The sequence below is a fragment of the Perkinsus marinus genome, assembly GCF_000006405.1.
Source record: "Perkinsus marinus ATCC 50983 genomic scaffold scf_1104296958712, whole genome shotgun sequence".
NCBI classification, from domain to species: domain Eukaryota; phylum Perkinsozoa; order Perkinsida; family Perkinsidae; genus Perkinsus; species Perkinsus marinus.
In genome coordinates, this window is record NW_003206658.1 from 1,551,720 (window position 1) to 1,577,433 (window position 25,714).

At 46.9% G+C, this 25,714-nt stretch overlaps 5 protein-coding genes across 5 annotated transcripts in view; 3 read left to right on the top strand and 2 right to left on the bottom strand.

Moving 5' to 3' along the window:
• Pmar_PMAR011927 (conserved hypothetical protein) overlaps positions 1–3,262 on the top strand; it is a gene marked incomplete at its 5' end in the record, with an annotated part of 3,431 nt that extends 169 nt beyond the window's left edge. The window contains 12 exons of the mRNA XM_002774009.1: positions 1–447; positions 673–754; positions 804–840; positions 895–963; positions 1,040–1,624; positions 1,670–1,763; positions 1,815–1,990; positions 2,239–2,463; positions 2,513–2,649; positions 2,733–2,904; positions 2,954–3,138; positions 3,183–3,262. Of these exons, the coding sequence (XP_002774055.1) occupies positions 1–447; positions 673–754; positions 804–840; positions 895–963; positions 1,040–1,624; positions 1,670–1,763; positions 1,815–1,990; positions 2,239–2,463; positions 2,513–2,649; positions 2,733–2,904; positions 2,954–3,138; positions 3,183–3,243 (2,270 nt within the window). The 3' untranslated portion in view covers positions 3,244–3,262. The remainder of the gene's footprint in view (positions 448–672; positions 755–803; positions 841–894; positions 964–1,039; positions 1,625–1,669; positions 1,764–1,814; positions 1,991–2,238; positions 2,464–2,512; positions 2,650–2,732; positions 2,905–2,953; positions 3,139–3,182) is intronic.
• Positions 3,263–3,523: 261 nt separating this feature from the next.
• Positions 3,524–4,956, top strand: Pmar_PMAR011928 (conserved hypothetical protein; the record flags this gene model as incomplete). The annotated part of the gene is made up of 7 exons (XM_002774010.1): positions 3,524–3,676; positions 3,741–3,801; positions 3,864–3,996; positions 4,045–4,263; positions 4,373–4,560; positions 4,609–4,689; positions 4,766–4,956. 7 exons carry the CDS (start codon positions 3,524–3,526, stop codon positions 4,879–4,881), a joined length of 951 nt encoding a protein of 316 aa, XP_002774056.1. The 3' UTR covers positions 4,882–4,956.
• Positions 4,957–6,139: 1,183 nt separating this feature from the next.
• On the bottom strand, positions 6,140–10,282 carry Pmar_PMAR011929 (hypothetical protein; the record flags this gene model as incomplete). The annotated part of the gene is made up of 15 exons (XM_002774011.1): positions 6,140–6,315; positions 6,364–6,554; positions 6,602–6,707; positions 6,754–6,902; positions 6,948–7,024; positions 7,069–7,228; positions 7,274–7,446; positions 7,498–7,630; positions 7,673–8,395; positions 8,635–8,773; positions 9,011–9,094; positions 9,148–9,270; positions 9,318–9,441; positions 9,487–9,592; positions 10,170–10,282. 15 exons carry the CDS (start codon positions 10,280–10,282, stop codon positions 6,197–6,199), a joined length of 2,520 nt encoding a protein of 839 aa, XP_002774057.1. The 3' UTR covers positions 6,140–6,196.
• Positions 10,283–12,454: 2,172 nt separating this feature from the next.
• On the top strand, positions 12,455–21,868 carry Pmar_PMAR011930 (pre-mRNA-splicing factor, putative; the record flags this gene model as incomplete). The annotated part of the gene is made up of 20 exons (XM_002774012.1): positions 12,455–12,649; positions 12,698–12,816; positions 12,860–13,262; positions 13,516–13,641; positions 13,785–13,927; positions 13,980–14,201; positions 14,253–15,719; positions 15,769–15,973; positions 16,023–16,163; positions 16,207–16,403; positions 16,453–16,609; positions 16,983–17,526; positions 17,582–19,587; positions 20,158–20,811; positions 20,857–20,984; positions 21,040–21,186; positions 21,230–21,329; positions 21,382–21,467; positions 21,642–21,784; positions 21,831–21,868. 20 exons carry the CDS (start codon positions 12,455–12,457, stop codon positions 21,866–21,868), a joined length of 7,221 nt encoding a protein of 2,406 aa, XP_002774058.1.
• A 2,204-nt stretch (positions 21,869–24,072) lies between these two features.
• Positions 24,073–25,714, bottom strand: part of Pmar_PMAR011931 (hypothetical protein) — a gene marked incomplete at both ends in the record, with an annotated part of 5,036 nt that continues 3,394 nt past the window's right edge. The window contains 3 exons of the mRNA XM_002774013.1: positions 24,073–24,351; positions 24,406–24,681; positions 25,266–25,433. Coding sequence (XP_002774059.1) covers positions 24,073–24,351; positions 24,406–24,681; positions 25,266–25,433 — 723 coding nt within the window. The remainder of the gene's footprint in view (positions 24,352–24,405; positions 24,682–25,265; positions 25,434–25,714) is intronic.

A 25,714-nucleotide genomic window follows, 5' to 3' on the forward strand; every position in this document is an offset into this window, starting at 1 on the left:
CTCGCTGGTATGAATGGCTTGATCCGTCGGTGAGAGAGACGGAATGGTCTCGAGATGAGGAGGCACGTCTGCTGCATCTGCCCAAGATATTCCCTGGTCAATGGCGAACCATAGCGCAGACTGTTGGTCGAACTGCTCATCAGTGCCTGGAGCATTATGAGAGGCTTTTGGACCGCGCACAAGGACGGGATGAAGATGATGAAAATGACCCCAGGAAGCTCCGGCCTGGCGAGATAGACCCGAATCCGGAGATCCGACCAGCTAAGGCGGACCCGATCGATATGGACGACGATGAGAAGGAGATGTTACAGGAGGCACGAGCAAGGCTTGCGAATGTTAGGGGAAAGAAGGCGAAGCGAAAGGCGAGAGAGAAGGCTATGGATGATACTAGAAGGTTGGCTAAGATACAGAAGAGAAGGGAGATGCAAGCTGCTGGCATTAGAGTCTGTAGGAATGGGTGGATCATTTCTACTGCTCAGCATCCCGGTCAATCATCGCTTGGTGACAAAATAGAAATTTGAGGAAATTTTGTCAAGTTCTCATCGATAACTGTGGATCTCTACCGAATTTGTATGTAAACTCCTATAATAAGTAAGGAAACTCCCGAGCTCAGTTGAAGAAAGTGAACGTATATTCTTCCAACACTGCTTAGTATCCTGGTTCTGTCTTCAGCCCGTTATCGTAAGAGGAAGTTTGGTATTGACTACGGTCAGGAAATCCCCTTCGAGACGGTTCCCATGCTCGGCGATCATATGTAGGTCGAAAGGCAACGAGTATCAATTCAGTTCATCTTGTCATCTCAGTCCTGGTCCTGAGGAAACCCCTAAACCAAATTTTGATGTAGGGCACTGCTTAGTTCGAGTAGGGCGATGGTTATAGCGTCTCGTGGTTTAGTTTCGTGGTATGACGCTATCCCAGCTGGATATGAGGACGAGGAAGCAGGAGGAGATGAGGAATAAAAGGGTGAGTTACCTTACAAGTCTTTTCATAGTATAATTGAATATTTCGTCGGTTTGGTGGTGAGGACGTTTGTTGTTAGGATGATGAGAAGAAGATCAAGAGGATTAAGGAGAGACAGTTGCCTAAGGCGTTAGAGATGGCTAACGATCTCAACGATGCGGCTACAGTGAGGAATGTCTCAAGTCTGTCGCTGCCGGCGCCACAGCTTTCCGATACGCAACTAATGGACATTGTTCGGGCTGGCACGGTAGGCGGTACGGGAAGTGGTAGCGGAGAGGTTACTGATGGTCTGGTGGCGAACTCTGCGGACATCGCGATGATGCAGTCAGTGGTGGAGACCCCTGCTGGGGAGAAGGCTGGAGGGGGGACGGATGTTGTATTTGAGGAAGCGAGGAATGCGGTGATGAGGAACTCTATGATGACGCCGTTGGAGGGGGAGGAGAACCCACAGATGATGCCGGGCTCGAAGTTTGAGGGTCTTACGCCAAATATGGGGAATGTGGCGACTCCAAACCTCCTGGCTGATCGACTGAATAGTGTGAGAGAATCGAAGCTCCAACAGACTCCCTTAGGAGGTCGCGCTACCCCTAGTGGAGTGGAGCTTGAGGGAAGCCGTAGGCGGGGGGAGAAGAAGGAGAGGAGTACTGTGGATGAGCTGTTGAAAGTGGGTGTGGAGTGGTATGTGACTCGAGGTGGAGGGTTTGTTTAGGCGTTACCTGAGCCTGAGATGGAAGTGACCGCGAGTTTGCCTGAAGGGATGGATTTGGAGAAGGACGAGGAGGGTGTGGTTCGGCCTTCTTATGGTGCGTTGTAGTTGCCGATCATTTCGTGTCTTATGTTATAATTGGTATTAGGTCGAAATTTCGTCCCGGAAGTAGCAGATGCGGGGGATTTGGATGCTAGAAGGAAGCGAGAGGCATTGGAAAGGGAGAAGGAGGAGGAGATAAAGAAGTGTCCGGCATTGCAGCAGAAGTTGCCTCGAAACGTTGTGGTACCAACGACGGTGGACATGATTACGAGGAGTGATGATGTACTAATATACGGGCTACTATACTGGAGAGGGCGAGATCTGTATACGGTGGTGAAAATGACCTTTTCGAATCTTGGATGTGAGGAAATGACGATATTAATAACTAATAATAACGTGGCGATAGGCTTATGAATATCAGTCGCTTATTTGTAATTCTACTCTAGTTTGTTATGATGAACGCGTGGTAGAGTTAAGAAAAAGGGTATTATTGCGCTTGGAAATTGCAATGGTTTTCCTGTGTGGTTCAGATGGTGAAGGGAGATCTTGGAGATGCTGAGGAGATAACGGCCGACATGCTGGCGAGGGTTAGAGATGAGTTGGATGCGGAATATGTGGCGTTATTGTATCGTGATGAGAAGAAGTACCCTGGGAAGGGCATCCGGCCGCCTACTACCAACCCGAATCGGGATGTGCTGCGGAGGTCTGGACAGGAGTTCAGCGCTAAGGAGATTGCTTGGGCTCGCAAGGCGGTGGTGAGTTTGTGGGGGCAATTTCGTGGCGCGTGACGGAGATTATGTTCAGGCTGCTGAAGCACAGGAGAGCTTGAAGGAGGGCAAGCCGCTCGTGAGTGGATTTCCGACTGGGGAGAGGGAGGTACAGGACATGATGTCGAAACTGGAAGAAGATGCGGTCTTCGGATATGTGCCGTCAGAGAAGAGGTCATATTTAATTCGGAATTTATTACCCACTTTTCGAATAAACGGTGAACGAACGATTACGGTTGGTTGTGACGATTATGCAGGTATCGGCAAGTGAGGGACTCGTCGACACTGAAGAGTACTCTGTCGTTGCACGAGGAAGTCCAGAGGCTACAGGATGAGGTGGAGTATATGCAGACGAAGCTGTTGGGGAAGGAGGTTAAGAAACGCGACAAGATGGTTGGAAAGATCAATAAACTCACTCTGGGTCACCAGGTAGGCGTTGGGAGGAGGAATACTTTCTACTGTGTTGGTGTGGTATCAGAGTCAATACCAACAGTTGGTGGACAGCTGCCCACATGAGTGGGAGCAAATTGTCGAGCTTAGCATTCAACGCGATACGCTGGGCACCATGCAGATAACTGAGGAGGCGGGGGCGCTTAGTAGACGCCAAAAGCTGACGGATACTGTGGCTGAGGAGAAGAGACGCAATAGGATGCTGCACTCGAGGTGAGGGGAGTTGTTGGTGAGAAGTGGCGATGGTGTGGTATCAGGTATCGTGAAGTTGCAGAGCTCCGACAGCGACTCCTGTCCAGCGTCCCTGGTTTGAGATGAGTCTATTTCCCGTGTACGATTGTCCAAGACGTCATCGGCTGCTGTTTTCTATTCTAACATTGTTGTTGTGAGCTTATCAATCATGGGCAAGGGAAGTGCTGTTCTCAACAACAGGGTGGTTTCTCTCTATCTTTTTGGGGCGCGCGCTTTTGGCACGTCGTTTGTGATACCACTGAATGAACAATTTGTGCAACTTTAAATTTTATTTTGCTGAAGTTGTGTATTGGATGTTGGTCATGAGTTTTCTGCTGAGCTCTTTATTTTTCTCCCTTTTCGTGAGATGTCCACCAAGAGTTGGGATGCCCGTTACACAAACCCCGCAATTCCCCATACTAACTCGTACTACGCCAAGTGCCTGGCTGGAGGGGCGTTGGCCTGTGGTGTCACCCACACTGCTGTCACCCCTCTTGATGTGGTCAAGTGCAACATGCAGGTGAGGAGAAAGGCGTCTTGTGCATGCGTGCAAATGTCATACCATATTTTCTTCAACTTGTCAGGTGAATCCGTCCAAGTATCGTAGTCTGATTTCGGGTATTCGGACTATCGCTTCTGAGGAGGGTAAGAGGCTGTGATATTTCAGCGGAGCGAAGCGACTTTTTTATTGTATTTTTCGTGTTTAGGCGCGAGGATGCTGATCAAAGGTTGGGAGCCCACCTGCATCGGCTACCACTTCCAGGGTATGTTCAAGTTCGGTCTGAATGAGGTTTTCAAGGATCTCTACTCTAACATGCTTGGCGAGCAGAACGCCATTAAGTACGTTAACTGTGCATCTGCCTTAAGTGCATGACTGTGCTGGATTAGGTATCGTGCATTTGTTTGGGCGGGGGCTAGCGCTTCGGCGGAGTTCTTCGCGGACATCGCCTTGTGTCCGATGGAGATGATCAAAGTGAAGGTCCAGACGTCTCCACCGGGAACATTCCCAACCAGTTTTGGCGCGGCCTTGGCGCAGATGAACGCCACTAGGGCTGAGACTAGATTCCCATTCGGTAGCGTTGTGCCTCTGTGGTCGAGACAAATACCGTAAGTAGGGTATTTCTTGCTTGGTGGCAAGGTGAATTATTTATACCATCTTTCTTTCAACTCGTCATGAAGAGAGGCGTCAGTACAGTCGTTATGAATGCGGTGGCAGATACACTGTGGCGAAGTTTGTTGGTTTCGAATACTGCGTGGAGAAGTTCTACCGGCACGTGTTCACCAACCCTAGGGATACCTACTCTAAGGGGACGCAGTTGGGCATCACTTTCGCCTCTGGGTACATCGCGGGAGTCTTCTGCGCAATCGTCTCGCAACCGGCCGATAATTTGGTGTCGCAGATGGGTAGGGCATCCGGTACGGGGAAGGGCCTTTTGTAGTCGTCGTTGTTAGGCAAGGTTGAGAACCAGGGGAAGAGTTTCGGTCAGATGGCATCGGAGCAAGGATTGAAGAATCTTTTCATGAAGGGATTGGGTAGGTTGCCGATGCTGTTTTGTATCTTTCTATCTCGAACCTTGGATACGCTGCATGAATGTGGCGGTTTGGTCAGGTACACGTATCATTATGATTGGTACTCTCACGGGTCTCCAATGGTACATCTACGATGCGTGGAAGACTATGATGGGCTTGGGAACGTCGGGTGGTCAAGCAGTCGCTAAGAAATAGAGGTCTTGGGGATCGAACCTGAGATCTGTGGCAAGTATCTTTTCTTCCTATCATGCTTCAATAGTAATGTCATTTTTGGCGTGTATGGGTGAGCGGCGTTAGTTAGTCTTTAACTGAGTTATGTCTTGTGTTTGAGTACAGTTGAGCAGTCGATGAATTTTTGTTGGGGAATTGCCTATCGGCTACATCGGAACTCGCGTCAGTCGGGCACCTTAATCGCGGTGGTGGTTTGCTGCTAGGGAAGCGCCTCCCCTGCTACGATCACTCGTCTACAGCGTGCCTCGTGTCAAATCAGGGTATTGTTCGATACTCAATAGTGCCCTTTTGTCATGTGAAGGCATATGCGCGATATCTAGACAGTTAGAACCAAGTTTTGAGGATAACTTACCCTGTGAAAGTATGAACCTCAAAACAGTGTTCGGTGATGATGAAATCGTTCGATTAGCCTACAACTAATGAGGTCGGATTAAGCCATGCTCTATTGTTGTGTAATTAGACTATGTTCGACCGTACAAGTACGGGTATTCGTCTTTGCGGTAATATCCTTGTGCTTGGACAGTTACGAGTTACACATGTGTGACACATGAGTTACACACTTGACATACTTCTTGTACGTCAAGAGGTGTGGGCCACACCGTGTGGCATGAAGATTTCACTATCGTAAACACATTTGCCTAAGTAACCCTGTATCGTATTAAGCCTCTTGGGATGTTGAGTTACTACTAGTTGGATGCCGACTAACTTGAGCATCAGTCTGACCGTTACAACCACTTACGTCCACAAAGAGTTAACGACGAATGCCGGTAGAGTAGTGTAGCACGAAAAACTATGTTGGAATTAGTACGAGAATGTATATAGAAGAGTATGACGATATATTAGCTCAGATTGGAGACAGAGAGTAGCACCTGTTGTCGAGCACAGTAACTGCATTAAGGAGCAGTGGCTACGATGCTTATAACATGAGTCACAACGGCATCGCCTGCATAAAACAAGATCGACACTGATTCCAATCAGTTTTCTCTTTCTCTAGATTGGCTTGATGCAATTCGTGGCAAGAAATTTGCACTAAATAATGCTCACCTCCAAAACGTTTGCACACGCGTATCAGCATGAGCACTGCTTTTTTTTGTTGCTTCAGCTTGAGGTGAAGAGTATTGAGAATGCACGGAGCTTTTATCCGCTGTCGATATGTCAAGGCTCGGGACTGCGAACACAAAACTTTCACCTTCGTACTATCGCCGAAACGATCATTCTCACTTCTTCAGAAACAATTATCTATGGTGTTTTTGTTAAGTAAATAAAGAGTTGATTACAATTAGTGTCTTGGAGGCGGGGGTGGGGGAGGCGTCACGACTCGCCTCGGAGGTAAAGGCGGCAGCGGAGCAGCACGCTCCGTCACTCGGCCAACCGTCTTGTGGACTTCATCCGATACTCCTGATTAACAGCGATATCAAGTCACTGCGAAAGTAGCGCTCGACGTACCCACGGCGGCGCCTGTCGCCGGCGCTGTCTCGGTCGGAGACTTCTTCCAGGCCGCGTTCTTTACCACATCGCGGAGCCAACCCATGAGCAAATCGTCATCATGACTGCCGGCCATCTCAGCCGCCTCGAATTCGGTCACAGGGTAGACACTATCCCAGCCAGAGTTGCGAGAGACTAACATGTCGCTGAACCTGCGATAAAAATGTGAATGAAGAACCCCAGGAAGACTTCAGCGGACTTGGCGGATCCCTTAGAGTATCTAAACTCGCCCTTGGCATCCCTCAGAAGCTGCGACTTAGAGCGATACGGCACACCAACGATCAAATCTCTATCCACCTTGGCCTCTAAAAACAAACAACCGTAACGCCACGTACGGTTGATGATACTCACCTTCACCGTCAAGGAGCTCTGTGGCAGTGACTTGAGGAATAGTAAAGCGCATATCCACTCGGTACATGCCAACCTCCACCCCGGTGGCCGAGATGATATTCGGGCAGACTTTCTTCACACGGTCGGCGAACTCGGCAACCTCTCGTGACCTGAACAACCTGCTGTTACATCAGTGACCACGAATGGAGCCGTACCTTCGGGACTCCTCTCGGTCGCTGTTCCTGTCGAAGCTACCGAAGTTGGCCCGAATGGCCTCAATCGTCGACTTGGCCTGAGACTAGACATCCCAGGGACCGTAAAAATACTCACTCCCACCTGAGGGGACAGTTTCCCCATCGTTTCCTCATCAGCAGTTTGCGAGATCAGGACGACTTGTCGGTACTTGAAAGTGGACGGATCATAAACCCAGTTCTCGAGACCCTCCATTCCGAAGAAGCCATTGAGGACAACGTCCCAGTCCGGGCGGGTGTGCTCTCTGAGAAGAGAAGTGCTGAACTTGAACGCTCACTCGATGACATACCCGAGTAGAGTGAGCCCATATAGTGTGTGGATGATGCCTTGCAAACGTTGCTCCTCGAAGCGACCATCGCCATTGAAGAAGCCATCCCACTGACCACGAGCAAAGCAGTCCCGAACCGCGTCATAAACAGCATTGACGAAACCGTCATGACGATATCCGAGCTCGCCCAGTGCCTGACAATGAAACTCATAATTCTTAGCGCTGCGCGCACAAGATATTCTTACGAACGTGATAGCGCCATAATAGACGAAACGGCCCTGACCACCAAAGTAGCCGCATGCGGCCACACTTCTCGTCACATCGTCGACCATAGGCTTCATCACCTCCTCATTATAGTACTGCGTCCCCAGCAGGTACCTACACAAAGATCCGTCTTTCTCCTTCTCCTCCAGCACGTACAGCGCCGTCTGATGAGCTATTTGGGTGCGATTGTCCCTCAGGCTACTCCAGCAATCTGGTTTGGTGAGGACCTCATTGATGACCTCGACCGTGCCCGGGTGCCAGAAGCCATGTGTAGTGAAGGCCTTCATAATAGAAGTAATACCAGCGTGACCAGCATTGTCAAAGGGCGCCAAACCTTGAGCCACTGCTTGCTCGCGGATCTCAGGTCGACACACTCTATCAGAAATCCTCTTCAGAGTGACACGATCACGCTTTCCGGAAATCCAAAGCAACTCGGCGAGAAGGGCGAACTCGGGCAAGCGACCGTCCAAGTTGACAAAACCATCGACGAGTTCCCGTTTCAGAGATCGGATACAGCTCTGAACCATAGCTTCTCGGCTAGCCTTAGGCCACTCCTTTCCGCACACCTCCGGGGCTAAGGCGACCGTCTGATCATAGCTGAGCTCGTTGGACAGTTCAAGAGCTCTATCGTAGAACTTAAGGGCGAGGTCTTTGCAACAGCCTGTGAGTTCACTTAGTCGTAGACAACCAAGGAGGGTAGAGAAAGGCAGACCGGAGAGGTCAGCGTTCATAGCAGCGGACGCGATAGCTTCGACCGCGGCCTTTTCCTCGTCACTAAACGGTCGCGCACCAGCTGCCAGGGCTCCCAGAGTGGCGACCGTAGCCGAGTCCAACTCGTTCAGTCGCTGAGACAGCCCAACGGCAAGAGTAGGGGTAACCCTGAGGAAGCAAAGAATATAAGGTTTCCACGAAAATACATACACTGTACAGTGACAACCAACAAGTAGTATCAAATCTACCAACGCATGTACAGGAATCACTACAAACTGCTAATTTTTCATGAGCAAGTCATAATTGTTTCTACGTATACGTATAAGGAGCCCAGACGACGGTATTCCCCACTGCCAGGAATAGGATGCGTATATAGAAAATGAGTCGACTTCAACGAGGTGCGGTACTTCTCTAAAAAGTCCCGGCCGGCCTTGTTGGCGTAGTTGCAGGCAGCCAGTTCGCCGAGGAGGAGCTTTACACCAGCATCAGTGAGCTCATCCAAACGGCCAGAGACGATGGAGATGAGGGGTTCGATCGTTCGGAACTCTGAGACAAATATGGTCAACTGCATATGGTGGTGATAATGAAAAAATATTCAGCAAATTTCGAAAATTTCTCCCAAAAATTTTAAAATAATTGCCTCCCTTTTAGGGTCTGAATTTTGGAAGATATCTCCGCAGTTCTACCCGAGTTGTACAATGAGTGAGAAAGCTCCTGAGCTCAGCTTTCATGAACATGAATTTTAAAATTTGGAGAAGTGGTAAACTAAGAACAGCAGCTTACCATGCACGGCGAGATCCCCCTTGACGTCAGCCATTCGAAGGTAGTGCACCACATAGACGATCAGTTCTGGCGATTCGATGTGACCTAAAAGGGGATGATGATAATTTCGTGGCGCGCGACAAAATATAAGAGGTCACGTTTCATCGTCGGGAGAAGGCTTCGAAGAGCCTCCTTCTGTTTGAGACCGCAAAGGACCCATGCAAGGTGGAGGAGATCGTCAGAACTTTGTATCAAACCTTCACGGGCTTCCGATATCGTACCTAATCTGTATCTTACCATGCTGAACCTAAGATTCCCCCAAACCCACTGTCAAGAACCTGCTTCAGCTCAGGCGAAGATGCATCGTATTTTCCATGCTGAACGATCGCGGTAAGGAGCTGAAGTCGGTCCGCTACTGGAAGAGCTGATATCTGCTCCCCCTCGCTCAGCACCTGAGAGTCGCGCATGGTGTGGTATGGGAATAACGCATATCCTACTTCTCGCAATGAATTGGTAAAATTAGGTGCCGACGGATCGAGATCAGCGATCTTGGAAACGCCCAAATTAGAAGAGGCAGTGCAGAAGGTCTTCGAAAGGAATCGCCTGAAAAACGGAAGATCTTTGAGCGGAGCGAAACGCCATAACAAGAAAAATTCAAAATAGATATCAGCAGACAAAGCAGTCGTTTTCATGTTAGTAATTCTTATAGTATGTATGCGAGCGACGATGGGTATATATACGCATATCTTTATAAATGTAAGATACGGAATAGGCCCGAATATATACCACTTCGAGTAAGTATATGTATACACGCATATCTTAGCAATAGTAAGATACAAAAGAGGTCCGAATATGTACCACTTCGAGTAAATGTATGTATACACGCATATCTTAGCAATAGTAAGATACAAAAGAGGTCCGAATAAATACCACTTCTAGTAAATGTATGTATACACGCATATCTTAGCAATAGTAAGATACAGAAGAGGTCCGAATAAATACCACTTCGAGAAAATGTATGTATACACGCATATCTTAGCAATAGTAATATGCAAAAGAGGTCCATGAAAATCCAGCATGAAAATCCACATAGATACTAACACCATCACGAACGACACTGATTTTCCACAACAGTTCACACAGAGAGCTGACAAACCCAAAAACAGTGACCAGAACCTACCCTTGATTTAGCATAGTAGGAGGTCTAGGATGGATGCGAGCCGTAGTGACGATGTTCACTGGCGGCCGACGAGCCACTCCCCAAACAGCCTTCTTGCTGATACCGGTGAACATTATCAAGGAATGTTGAAGCTGATGATGATGATGATGACAGTACAGCAGAGAATGAACACAATAGGGTGAACACCAACCGGGAAACCATACGTGCAGTAGTAGCATGGGCTGACCTCAGGAATATCAAGAAGATCGTAGGAGACTATAGTCGAGATGAATAGCTTCTAGCTGATACATTACCTCAGTAGGATGAAGACATGCCGCCCCTAGGTCTATCGAGCCCCTTCCGTGGAGTTCCAAGGACTATGTTCATCCCTCTTGTTACCATTACTAAAGGCTTACTCTTATCTCACTCTTATACCAATAAGCAACCGATACAAGCATAGACTCGACCCTAGGGCTACTACTCGAGAGCCTTCGATAATTTCTGTAAGGACAGATAATGAGAGATAGCATTAACGTATATCGCTGAGATCAATATCGTACTTGGGTGAGGCTATGTCGATATAGACAACGTCACACAGTGTTCCGCAGCAACCTGAAAACAGACAACAACGAGTCGGGAAAAGTTGGTCATTTTATACTACTTCAGGACAGGTCCAAAGCCCACGTTTTCATCTTCCGGAACCACCTGCACTCTCAGCCAGGAATTTTCTCACGCGCCTGAAAATTAATATCAACCACAAGGGTAATCAAAGATACACCACTTGACACGAGCCTATGGAAATAAGAGTTTTCGAGCGCTCCTCCCTCATCAGTTGCAATGGCACTAGTTCGAGACAGAGAACTCTCGAGGACCTACGCTGGTGTTCATACTGGTTCCAGACTAGCGATGTGAACATTCACTAGGATGGTGATTCAGTCGATGCTGCACGCATGCACACAATACGACTATTGAACACGATGGAAGGCAACTCCTTCTTAGATTGGTTTACATCTAGACGATAGGAATTGTACTTCTCTTGAGGTGGAAGAGGATATCCCCCTTTTGTCAGCTGAATGATGCCACTATCTCTAGAGACCCCCCCCCCCCCCCTCTCTAGATAGGGGAGGACACTATGGGGGTCATTGAGACAAACCTGCTGGAGTGGCGAGATCGTACTAGTAGTGCCTTACCTGAAAAATAGGTTTCCGACTAGTAAGAGTTGATATTGGGAAAGTAGCGTGAAAATGAGGAAGAAGGACGGTAACTATGATGATAACTTCAGAATAGCAGCAGTTCTTACCCGGACTAATGAAAGCCAGTATAGTACCGTAACTCTTCGGACTCTCTTAGGAATCGATAGTGTGGCAGTGTAAAAGAGTCCAAGAGATACTCACTAGTAGAACAACGAGTAGAACAAGATCTTCATCCGAGAATCGGCCATCTTTGTCAAGACCTTCTTGACTAGTTTCACGGTTCACCTCTGGACCGTATCATAGCACTCTGTGTCGACCCTACTTCAACCTAGAGATACTCCACATACGGACCTTCCTACCAACTGCATTGCATTTGCCACTTCTGAGGAAGTTTCGCGGTTCGCTATTCGGTATTTCCTGAGCAGTGCCTAGTAAGCGGCCGAATAGACGACGCTAGTTTCGTGGCGCGCGACGGTACCTTATAGATCCACCCCAGTGCACTGGGCCCTCCAACACTGATAGTTCCTTGCTCACAGATACCAAAAGGCACTGGCCGCGCCGATGAACGCATAATCGATTACCAGGGCGTGCGCTAACTACAAATTGTCTGCGTTACCCTTGGGATTTGTTCTTAGTAATGGTAATTGTTGTAATCAATGATTTATTGATATTTCTGAGGGCTCCTACGTCTGGTGTGATATCGAGTCGGAGTCGAGTCGGACTGAGTGGCTGGAATTAATTTTTTCACTTTTTTCCGGTGGAAGGATAAATTTTAGTAATTTTTCGCAAATTTCGGATTTTTTTCAAGTAGGACTTATCTAACTGAAGTTTCATATCCGACAGGGCATCTTTAGGTCGGAACGTCATCATGTGCATGCGTGCAGCTGTTGAGGGATCACCAAGGAAGTGACAAGCCGTATTTGATCAGTACTTGAGTTCTTGTTATGGACCCCGGGAAACAGCCTCCACCTGTTCCCCCGCCTCCGCCAGGTATGATGCCTCCTCCTGCTCCTCCTGGCTTCCAACCAGGGATGATGCCTCCCCCTCCTCCTGGTAGTAGTAGTAGTAGTACTACTATTTCCATACCACACCAATTGCCCTTCAGGGTTTCCCATGCCCCCTCCCCCTCCCCCTATGATGGCAGGGGGCCTCCCTCCTGGCGCCCCTGTCCCCATGCAAGGGGTTATGCCGGCGGGGAAGAGTCGTGAAGATGTGATGGACGAGAAGGCTAGGAAATGGCAAGCTTTGAATCAAAAACGTTATTCTGATAAGAGGAGATTTGGTGGAGCTCAAGCTGGTGGACCTATGGTAAAATTACTATTTTTTTGCTGGTCACATTTCCCTTCATTTTCCCAGGGTGCTGAGCAAAAACCCGACATGCCTCCGGAGACGATCCGAAAGATCATCAAGGACCACGGTAACATGAGCCAGAAGAAATTCCGTCACGATAAGCGAGTCTACCTTGGAGCTCTGAAGTAGGGAAGGAGGGGAGGAATCGGTCACCATGTTGAACCTTAGGTACGTCCCTCACGCTGTGTACAAGCTCCTCGAGAATATGCCTATGCCCTGGGAGCAAGCTCGTGAAGTGTCTGTCGTGTACCACAACACTGGTGCCATCTCCTTTGTCGCTGACGTCCCTCGAGTGATCGAGCCGGTGTATGTGGCCCAGTGGGGAACTATGTGGTTGGCCATGCGAAGGGAAAAACGAGATCGTCGTCACTTCAAGAGGATGCGATTCCCTCCGTTTGACGATGAGGAGCCTATCCTGGATTACGCTGATAACATCATGGACGTGGAACCGACGGAGCCTGTTCAGCTTCAACTCGATGAAGATGAGGACGAGCCGGTCTTGGACTGGTTTTATGATAGGAACCCTCTTATGCCCACGGACGATGGAGAGGCTCCACCAAGTCAACGACAGGTGAGGAAAGAAAGGCGTGGTTGAAATAGTCGAGTGGTGTGGGGAGAGGACTTGGATGCAGATCACCCAGGTTCGATCCGTGGTGGAAGCATTTTTAAATATGAATTTTAGTAGAGGGTGTATAGTGTATAGTGTAGTAGTAGTAGTAGAGTATTCCGCTACATCGATCAGCGTAAAGCATTTTGATCATTGGAATCCTGATGGAAGGAAAGTTTAGTTGGGTTTCATTTTTCATGTTTTCTTGTTATATCAGGTTAACGGTACTTCTTATAAGAAGTGGCGTTTGTCGTTGGCGCAAATGTCGGTACTGTATCGTCTGGCTGGGCAGCTGATCTCAGATTTGGTGGACAGAAACTACTTCTATCTATTTGATCTCGAGGTGAGGGGGATTTTAGGTATGGGGGAAAATGTGGAAATTTTTTCCGGAAAATTTTGGAAAATTTGCCGAATTTATGTTATTGTGGTGAAGTTTTTCCTGGTGTTCGTTGGAAGAGTTTTGAAGTTATTGTGGTATGATGGTAGGCGTTCAAGACTGCCAAGGCGCTGAATATGGCGATACCGGGAGGTCCCAAGTTCGAACCCTTGTACCGGGATATGTATGAGGAGGATGAGGACTGGAATGAGTTCAACGATATCAATAAAATCATCATCCGTAATCAAGTCAGGTAGTTGATACTAAACGTGCTCCCCATAGGATTGCATTGTATTTTTGCTCAGGACCGAATATCGTATCGCCTTCCCCTACCTCTACAACTCCCGTCCTAGATCGGTTTATGCTGCTAAGTATCACGCTCCCCATTGTTGCTATGTGAAGCAGGACGATCCCGATCTGCCACCGTACGTATATGATGCTGTTATCAACCCTTTGCCGATGCAGAAGGCTGATGAGGGTGATGATGATAAAATACTAGATGATGCTGAAGATGAAAATGAAGGAGAGTGAGTTGATCTTTTGGGAAGTGGTTTTTGATCATCGTCATCGTTGTATAGGTACGATGTTTCGGAGGTGTTCATGCCTGAAGGCGTGGACCCCTTCCTGAGTACCACTCCTTTGTTTACTGATGACACTTCATCCGGTATCGATTTGCTCTGGGCTCCTCATCCGTTTAATAAGCGTTCTGGTCGCACTAGGCGTGCTCAAGATATCCCCCTAGTTGGAGAGTGGTTCAAGGAGCACTGCCCCCCCGAGTATCCGGTGAAGGTTCGTGTGAGCTACCAGAAACTACTCAAGTGCTGGGTACTGAACTCGTTACATAATCGTCCTCCGAAGTCGCTGAAAAAGCGAAATTTGGTTGCCGAATGCCACAAGCTCAAGTTCTTCAACCGTACTCAGCTGGATTGGGTAGAGGTTGGTCTGCAGGTGTGTCGACAGGGGTACAATATGTTGTCGCTGCTGATTCAAAGGAAGAACTTGTCGTATTTGCATTTGGATTACAACTTCAATTTGAAGCCTATCAAAACGCTTACGACGAAGGAGAGGAAGAAGTCAAGATTTGGTAACGCTTTCCATTTATGTAGAGAAATCTTGAGGTTGACCAAACTGGTGGTGGATTCGAATGTGCAGTATCGGCTTGGGAATATCGATGGCTTCCAGCTGGCTGATGGTCTGCAGTATATCTTCTCACACGTTGGGCAACTAACTGGTATGTACCGCTATAAGTATAGGCTTATGCGACAGGTGAGAATGTGCAAAGATTTGAAACATCTGGTGTATTATCGATTCAACTCTGGTGCTGTCGGAAAGGGCCCTGGGTGTGGCTTCTGGGCGCCTATGTGGCGTGTGTGGTTGTTCTTCTTAAGAGGCATCGTCCCTTTGCTGGAGAGGTGGTTATCTAATCTGCTCGCAAGGCAATTTGAGGGGCGCGTTACGAAGGGTATTGCTAAGACTGTCACTAAACAGAGAGTTGAGGCTCATTTTGATCTGGAGTTGAGGGCGGCGGTTATGCATGACATACTCGATATGATGCCGGAGAGCGTTAAGGCGAATAAGGCGCGAACGATTTTGCAACATCTCTCAGAGGCTTGGCGGTGTTGGAAGGCTAACGTGCCGTGGAAAGTCCCTGGGCTGGCCGCACCCATCGAGAATATGATACTGAAATATGTGAAGGCGAAAGCTGATTGGTGGACGAACTCGACGTACTATAATAGAGAGCGTATTAAGAGAGGTGCTACTGTGGACAAGACGCTATGTAAGAAGAATTTGGGAAGACTTACGAGGTTGTGGTTGAAGAATGAGCAAGAAAGGCAACATGCTTACCGTAAAGATGGACCCTATATTAGTGGTGAAGACGGTGTTGCTATTTACACTAATACGGTGCATTGGTTGGAGTCTCGGAAGTTCTCACCTATCCCCTTCCCACCGTTAAACTACAAGCATGATACTAAGCTGCTCATCTTGGCATTGGAGAGGCTCAAGGAGAACTATGCTGCGAAGGCTAGGCTCAATCAAACACAGAGGTGAGTTGTCGCGCGCCGCGAAATTGTATATATTTTTTGTCTTTTTCAGGGAGGAGTTGTCGTTGATCGAGCAAGCGTACGATAATCCTCATGAAGCCTTATCGCGTATCAAGAGGCATTTGCTGACTATGAGGGCGTTTAAGGAGGTCTCCATTGAGTTCAACGATCAGTACTTGTATCTGGTGCCTATATACGACATAGATCCTCTGGAGAAAATCACAGACGCATATTTAGATCAGTACTTGTGGCTGGAGGTAAGCTCTTGGGGTTGGTCGATTAAAAGTGGGTAATTTATTCCGTCAGGCGGATCAACGTATGTTGTTCCCGAACTGGGTGAAGCCATCTGATTCGGAACCGCCACCGTTACTGGTGTATAAGGTCTGTTGTGGAGTGAACAACATGACCAACGTTTGGGACACATCTAATAATGAGACCCTAGTTATGGTAATACCACAACTCGCGCAACTCCTGGTGAGGTGGCTCGCAGGTTACGACACAGTATTCGAAGCTGGCGGAGAAGATCGATTTGACTTTGTTAAATCGTCTGTTACGTCTTATTGTTGATCATAACATTGCTGATTACATGAGTGGTAAAAATAACGTCAACATTAACTTCAAAGATATGAATCATATCAACGGTTACGGTATAATCAGAGGATTGCAGTTCTCAAGTTTCATATTCCAGTAAGTAGCCAGGGAGGCTGTCCTGAGCGTCACTGCGCCACAAAATTAGGTACTATGCTCTGGTTGTGGATCTGCTGGTCTTGGGCCTCACGAGAGCTTCTGATATCGCTGGTCCACCGAGGATGCCAAACGAGTTTATGCAGTTTACGGATCTTGCAACGGAACAGAGGCATCCGATTCGTCTCTATTGCCGATACGTTGACCAGGTAATTATCGTTCGTGTTGAAGACGTTTTGGGAAATGCGCGAAAATTTCCGATCTTGTGACGTTTTTACGCACGATATAATGATAGTGGTCGTAACTGATGTGGCTAAGTTGATTGGGAACATGTTGGAGTCTGGGCGTAGGACAATGTGGAAAGATGCGCACATGGTCAACTACGTGTGTTGGTGAAAAATTAAAATTCGGCGGAAATTTCTCGGAAATTTTTGTTGATTTTTGTACATTTATACTCGAATTTGTATATATAGTTTCATATGCGGCGAGGAAACTCCTGAGCTCAGCTGAGAAAAGTGAGCGTATATTTTTCCAACACTTTTCTGATAATTATGTTTTCGATGTGTCTGAGTTCATCGTCAGGTTCACATCCTCTTCCGTTTCACCGATGAGGAGGCTAAGGATCTCATTCAGCGTTTCCTCACTGAGAACCCCGATCCTAACAATGAGAATATTGTCGGCTACAACAACAAGAAGTGTTGGCCTAGAGACTGTCGTATGAGGAGGATCAAGCACGATGTGAATCTTGGGCGTGCGGTCTTCTGGGAGATTCAGAATCGGTTACCGAGATCACTAGCGACCATGGATTGGGATACGTCATTCATCAGCGTTTACTCCAAGGATAATCCGAATCTACTCTTCAACATGTGCGGTTTCGAGGTGAGAATTTTGCCGAAAATTCGACAGCAGATGACTGTTGATGCGGGGGGTCTCGGCTCAACTGGGCATGGGGAGGCGTGTTGGAAGTTGCAGAACGAGAGGAATAAGGAGTTGACTGCTACGGCATATCTGAGGGTTGATGATGATGGGATGAAGAAATTCGAAAATCGAGTGAGGCAAGTATTGATGGCTTCTGGAAGTGTCACTTTCACGAAGATCGCCAACAAGTGGAATACGTGTCTGATTGGTAATAAGTGCTGTGGCAAATTCTGATGAAAAAATGGTAAAATTGTGCATTTCAGGGTTGATGACGTATTATCGTGAAGCGGTTATCCACACTGAGAACTTGCTGGATCTTCTTGTGAAGTGCGAGAACAAGATCCAGACTCGTATCAAGATTGGCCTCAATTCCAAGATGCCTAGCAGATTCCCTCCGGTGGTCTTTTACACTCCTAAGGAGCTTGGTGGGCTTGGTATGCTCTCTATGGGGCACATCTTGATCCCACAAAGTGATCTGAGAGTTAGTCGTCAAACTGATTCTGGTATAACTCACTTCCGAGCTGGTATGTCTCACGATTCGGATCAGCTTATTCCGAATCTATATCGTTATATACAGTCCTGGGAAAGTGAATTCTTGGATTCACAGAGAGTGTGGGCTGAGTATGCGCTGAAGAGACAAGAGGCACAAGCTCAGAATCGTCGACTTACTCTGGAAGATTTGGAGGATGCGTGGGATCGCGGCATTCCTAGGATCAACACTCTGTTCCAGAAGGAGCGCCATACGTTAGCCTACGACAAGGGTTGGAGAGTGAGAATGGAGTTTAAGCAGTATCATGTGAACAGGAACAATCCGTTTTGGTGGACGCATCAGAGGCATGATGGCAAGCTTTGGAATTTGAATAACTATCGTACTGATATGATTCAAGCGCTGGGAGGTGTCGAAGGTATTTTGGAGCACACGTTGTTCAAGGGCACATATTTCCCGACCTGGGAGGGTCTGTTCTGGGAGAAGGCTAGTGGGTTCGAGGAATCTATGAGGTTCAAAAAGTTGACGAATGCGCAGAAGTCTGGGTTGAACCAGATCCCTAATAGAAGGTTTACGCTGTGGTGGAGTCCTACTATTAATCGTGCTAATGTGTATGTTGGTTTCCAAGTGCAGTTGGATCTTACTGGTATCTTTATGCATGGTAAAATCCCCACTTTGAAGATCTCACTGATTCAAATCTTCCGGGCGCATCTGTGGCAGAAGATTCACGAGTCAATCGTGATGGACATGTGCCAAGTCTTCGATCAGGAGTTGGATGCTCTCGAGATCGACACTGTGCAAAAGGAGACGATTCACCCTAGGAAGTCGTATAAGATGAACTCCTCTTGTGCTGATGTCCTCCTATTCGCCAGCTACAAGTGGAACGTGTCGAAGCCATCACTGCTGACTGAGCCTAGAGACAATTTTGATGCTCAGACGAAGACTACTAAGTACTGGTTAGATATTCAGCTGAGGTGGGGTGATTATGATTCTCATGATATCGAGAGATATGCAAGGGCTAAGTTCTTGGATTATACTACTGATAATATGTCCATCTACCCGTCCCCAACTGGGTGTCTGTTGGCTATTGATCTGGCTTACTCTATGCACTCTGGCTTTGGAAATTGGATTCCGGGTGGAAAGCCGTTGATCCAGAAGGCTATGAATAAGATCATGAAATCTAACCCCGCGCTGTATGTTCTCCGTGAGAGAATTCGAAAAGGTCTTCAACTGTACAGCAGTGAACCGACTGAGCCCTATTTGAATTCTCAGAATTATACTGAGCTGTTCTCTTCGCAAATTATATGGTTTGTGGATGACACGAATGTGTATCGTGTCACCATTCATAAGACTTTTGAAGGGAACCTCACGACGAAGCCCGTGAATGGTGCGATCTTCATTTTCAACCCGCGAACTGGTCAGCTGTTCTTGAAGATTATCCACACAAGTGTGTGGGCTGGGCAGAAACGACTAAGTCAGTTGGCAAAGTGGAAGACTGCTGAGGAGGTGGCGGCTCTGATTCGGTCGCTTCCAGTGGAGGAACAGCCGAAACAGATTATTGTTACTCGGAAGGGCATGCTAGACCCTCTGGAGGTGCATCTGTTGGATTTCCCCAACATCGTTATCAAGGGATCAGAGCTGCAGTTGCCATTCCAGGCGCTGATGAAGATCGAGAAATTTGGTGATCTTATTTTGAAGGCTACAAAACCTGACATGGTCTTGTTCAATCTCTACGACGACTGGCTCAAGACGTGCTCAGGCTATACGGCTTTCTCTAGACTGGTGCGTGTGGGGGAATATATGCACATGTGTAGGTGACATTTACGGGAATTCTCAGTAGTTTCTGTACCTAAACTCGTATTAGTGAGGAAACTTCTGGGCCTAGCTGAGAAGAGCGAACATATATTGCAACATCGGTGGGTATATGTGTTTGATTTTCTCAACTGAGCTCGTGAGTTTCCTCACTACATTATGAAAATCTATATATTATTTTGGGTAGAAGTGTACAAAAAGCAATTATTATTTTCCAAAATTTTCTCAGAATTTCCGTATTTCTACCAACACATGTAGCTGATGGTTTGTGCATATGTTGTCACTCTGAGTATCGGTATTAGAATAGTTTCACCACCCTAGTGATATGAAAAACACTAGTGAAAAACATATTTTACGACTATTGCATATCACCGCGAATATCGCGTTGCTCACCAAGTTTTACGCCACTTCACGTAAAACAGGTTAAACTAGAGCTAGAATTACTGGATGTTGAACACATTACGTGAGTATCAAAATCCATTGATTTCACGCTTATCGAGGACAGCGGAGCGAAGTGTTTCACGATGTGTTAATATTCAGATACTCATTTTGAGGGCTCTACATGTAAATCCAGATCGTGCTAAGGTTATTCTGAGACCCGACAAAACTGTGCAAACTCAAAGTCACCATGTGTGGCCGACTCTCACTGACGAGCAGTGGGTTAAGGTGGAGAACGACATGAAGGATATGATTCTGTTGGACTATGGCAAGCGCAATAACGTGAATGTCATGTCGTTGACGCAGTCGGAGATACGAGATATTATTCTCGGTATGGAGATCGCCCCAGTGAGTTTACAGCGACAGCAAATTGAGGATATCGAGCGGCAAGGGCAGCAGTTGAATGCAAGTACTGATGGAAGCACTCAAGTTACCTCGGTGATGACAAGGACGACCAACGTACATGGTGACGAGATGAATGTTGCGACACAGTCCCCGTACGAACAAGCGACTTTCGCTTCTAAAACCGAGTGGAGGGTGAGAGCAATATCGAGCACTTCGCTGGCACTGAGGACGAACCATATCTATGTGGCATCTGATGATGTTAATGAGGCCGGCTATACTTATGTTCTCCCCAAGAACGTTCTCAAGCAGTTCATCACTATTGCTGATCTACGTACTGAAGTTGCTGCTTATATGTACGGTGTAAGCCCCGCTGACAACCCGAGCGTAAAGGAGGTCCGTTGTCTCGTTATGGTAAGTAAAATTATGATGGAAAATATGAGCTGATTTTTTGGGTAGGTGCCCCAAGTTGGAAATCACCAGACGGTTACTCTCCCTAACGCTTTACCTCATCACGACTATCTCAACGACTTGGAGCCTCTGGGGTGGCTTCATACATGTCCTCATGAGGAGCAGAGTCTGAGCCCGTAGGATGTTCTCACGGCGTGGTATGGTAGAATATATTTTTTTTTGCGATTTTAGATACGACTGTGTTATGACAGCTAAGATGATCCACACTGATCATCACAAGTCTGCCGGAGGTGCAGGGAGTCGACTTTGGTCCGTTGACACATGTGTGGTGATGACGTGCGCCTTCACGCCAGGGTCCTGCTCTTTGACGGCGTATAGGTAGACGCTTCTTCAAATTGATATTTCGATTTCTCACTGGCAGGTTGACACCACCTGGATACAAGTGGGCGAAGGAGAATATCAGTCAGATTCAGCAGGCCACAACGAACCCGACAGGCTACTTACCGACGCACGCTGAGAAGGTAACGGAGGGGTATCAATTCGGGTTTGTCGGGACTTGTCTTTGGTGGTCAGGTCCAGATGCTGTTGACTGACAGTTTCTTGGGGTTCTGGATAGTACCAGAAGGAGGAATTTGGAACTACAATTTCATGGGCATCAAGTGAGTTGTATATTATTGTATTGCGTAGTTTAGCACTGCTGTCTCACGTGGGTCTCAAGTTTATGTTCTATACTAGAAAAATATCAAGTTGGTTTTACTCATAATTTCTACTGGGTTCTTTTATGAATTTCACGATTAGTTTAGTCCATCACTTTATACATATCTTCTATTCAGACACAAGGCGGACATGGAGTACAAGTTGGTCGTGGACAACCCGATAGATTTCTATCACGAATTCCATCGCCGATCGCACCATCTCAATTTCGCCGAGTCGTTGGCCCCATCGACGAACTCGCTAGCGGCAGATCAGCGAGAAGGTAGGCTGGCTGTGACGACTCTGATTTACGCAGCGTCGTATTGCAGGTACGACTATCGCCGATCGTGAAGATGTCTTGGCGTAGTAGTGGAGAACGTGAGGATGAAGCCTTTGATAGTGTTGGAGCATTGGTTTCCATTGTCGCTGCGGAAAGTCTATATATTTACAACGAGCATGGTTGAGTTCATAGTGAAAGTCACTTGAGAGTGATGGGCACAATAAAGATCACAATTTGTGATCTATCACTGTATTTCTCATGCATAGCAAGCACTTGTGATGAGCATCGCATCTTGTGTGCCTGCGCTTCCTCAGTGGCGCACACGATTTTTAATAGGGGCTATAGTTCATGACGATGGACTCCTTGGGGTCTTTGAGGGTCCTCCCAAACTCGCTGCCATTACCAGCGAGTCGTGTTTTCTATCGAGGCAAATATTTCCCTGATGGAAGCTCAAGGCTCATATTCCTATCTACTCTTCGGATGGTCACCAGAACACTGTGGTGAATTGGAAGCTCTTAAACGCCTCAGGATGACTTGTTTATCTGATGCCCGGCATTCTACCCCCTACGTATCGATTTCATCGGTTGAATTGGAGCGCATTTCCTTTCTCATCACGACGCTGGAGAAGCTATACAACCCCACTGAATTCGTGCTCCTTGAACGACCAGGGCATTCCATCAAATCGACCATTAAACGAGCACTACAAGGCCGATGGAAGCTCTGTGGTAAAGATTTATGTGATTGACTATGACAACATGTAAAATTGATGATACTGTTTGCTGAAGCTGTACGACTACTTTCGAGCACTATAACAGTGTCGTGTTATACACTCTCATGTGGTTTATAAGACTATCATAATCAGGAATATTCAGTCGTCCGATGGCAGTTACTGAATGTGCTACAACTGCATTGAACTTTCCTGAACTCATCCCTCCTGGAAGAGGATTCATCGGTGATAGTTTGATCAATCCGGTTTTCGAAACTCACACACGCACAACTGCACTTGTTTTTGTCGACGCATTAAATACGAGCAACCTCAAAATCGATTCCGGGATCGTCTGAGATTGTACTCGGGACATACGGTGTCCAAAAAGTTCCAAATAACACGATATACTCTCAACACAACTCAAGCTTGTCTACACTCCACGAATCCTATCATCATCATCACAATGGTCAGTCAATAGCAAACGATCAACAAGTTGTCTATATTCTTTCTCGAGGCATTCTTCTCGTCGGCTCTCCAGATGCTTATACGCTACACTACACCGACTCTCATCAGAGAACACCAACACCAGGTTGAAGGAACGGTCCAATTTCACCTTCAATTGGCCTGAAACTTACAGCAACTCCGTCACGCGCCACTGAACAATCCCTACAGGGTTTCTCCCTATCTATTGATGCTTCTGTAGTAGCCATAGGAGCCGCGAGCCGGACGATACCATAGCCAGGACATGTTCGTTCAGGAGCCGCTAGCACAAAAGTGGCGTCCCATAGTATAAGGTACAGAGCCTCAGCGGTCTTCAGCTGAGCCTGGCTCGGAATGGTCACGTCCGACCCCAAGGGAATGTAGGAGCAACTTAGCCTATCTGTTTGACCTGAAATTTCTTCGATCGGAGTTGCAGAAACAATACCAATGCCAGAAAGAGTGCTGACAATTCAACGCCCATTCTCGGGTGACCATAAAAAACTCATGGAAAAATTTTCTTACTACCAATAGACGATCGCAACTCAGAGCTTTCAAATGCCATTCTCTAAATGCCATTGAGGTCATCAGCGACAGAGATAAGTAGTGAGCTCTCAGACTAGTTTCCTACTGCTTCAAGCTTACCCAGATCAATAGTGTTCCCTTCAGTTAAGCCAGCCAACTCACGACTAGCATCTTCCTGTGGGGGCGCTCTGACCCTTGGTAGGAGCTCGCGCCTCAATAAGGAAATGTAATCAACAGTATACTTCCCTGGTGACTGTACGGGACATGGCCCTGGTAGGAGAGCCGGCCGCCCTGGAGGTGTACTCGCTATCGTCGATACGAGACTACTACTATCATCTGACACATGAAGTCAGTTTTGGAGGAATATAAGTTCGCTATCCTCAGCTAAGTTCAAACTCCTGAACTTAACTAAGGAAGGCGGACAACATATATTCCAACACTCTCAAGATCAACTCCTAGCTGGACGGTTCCAATTCACATCAGAATCCGCAATTCGAGCAAACCACAGTAGACAACAACCCCAAGCTATATCGACAGTGCACGATTTACGGTATAAACTTCCATCACAATAATAAAGCGGCTCCTACCTACTTTCTGTCGACTCTTTCTCCCCAATCTCCTCAACAGCGGCAGCAATCGTCTCTCTATACAGCATACCCCTGGGCCCATCAAAAACAGCTCTTCGGGCTTCCTCAGCCACACTTCTAAAACATTTCCAAATATCCTCATCAGCAACACAGCCGGGCTCTTCCCTAACGACCATCTTATACACAGCTAACAGCACTTGAATAGTAATCAAATGCCACTGTGCGCCATACCCTCCCTTGATCAATTCCAAGCAAACTTCCGCAAGGTGCGGTACCTAAAAATTACAACTCCGATCGAATCGTTCTGGGATAGTATTTGCCGTGCTTACATTTAGTGACAGCTCTGGGTAATCAAGCACCATCGCTGCGTCCAAAACCAACAGGGATTCCTCCTCCTCCTTTATACCATTGAAAACAGTCTTGCGAAACTCCTTCACTTTTTCACACATAACACCGACGTCAACATAGTGTCCCATTTGAAGTATTATGAACTTAGCCAGAGCCTTGCTACAATACTCATGCGGTGATCGAGACGACGGTGAGAGTAAAGGCTCCAAAGCATACATCGATAGCTTGGTGCTCAGAAGGTCCAACAGAGGGCTAATCTGACAGGACAAAGCGATCAAGTTGAAACGATGGCAATCAGCTTTGGAATATATACTCGCTCTCCTTAGCTGAGCCTAGGAGTTCCTTCACCAAGTGTGGTAGAAGTGTACGAAAACCACGGGGGTTTCCCCAAAAAATTTCCGCAAAATTTCCTTACGACCAGCTATACATGTGGTTGACCATGTGCATATTTTTCCCCACATAAATGCGCTCAACTGCAAGTAGTAGTATTTGAAATTCACCAGCTCATATTCCCGTAGCATTTTTTCGAACTCTATCTCATCACACTATTATCACAGTCACTACATATTCTTCATAATAAAAACAATCATTAGTACTATCGTAAACCCATGCTAAGTGCATTCAAGCAAAACGCTGATTCGACGGCTACACACACTCTCAATATTTTACAATGGAATCTCATAAAGAGCGATAACATCACCAACGCGAAAAACAAGTTACTCATAAGCATTCACATGGATCGGTCGAAGATAGGAAACTTCGAGGTGATACTCATTGGTCCACTTCTCGTATGAAATCATAGCAAACATATATTCTTCCAACACTGATTTCCCCAACTCACATAGGGGTTATCAACGGTGAATATATCAGCAATGTAAAGAAGTACATCCACAACATCATCAACAATAGTTTGGGCCTTCCTTTTAGAGACACTCAAATCACCCAATTTCTGCCACTGTTCTCGCAGATCCTTACTAAGTAGCGAGAAATATCCACCGCTATTATCGACCTGAAAGTAGACTACTTTTTACTAAGGTAAAGTTATGAGAATTTATGTGTTTTCCAGAAACGAAAAATCGGCTTCTATGTAGTTGTGAAGAAATATGTGTTATTTCCCGAGATGCATACCAAAAATCGATCTGAAACTATATCGCATAAACAATGGAGTTTCACCCTAGTGATATGAAAAAAACACTAATGAAAAATATATTTCGCGACTACTTATCGCGAATATCGCGTTTTTCACATATTATTACGCCACTTCACGTAAAACTGGTAACCTCTCGGAGC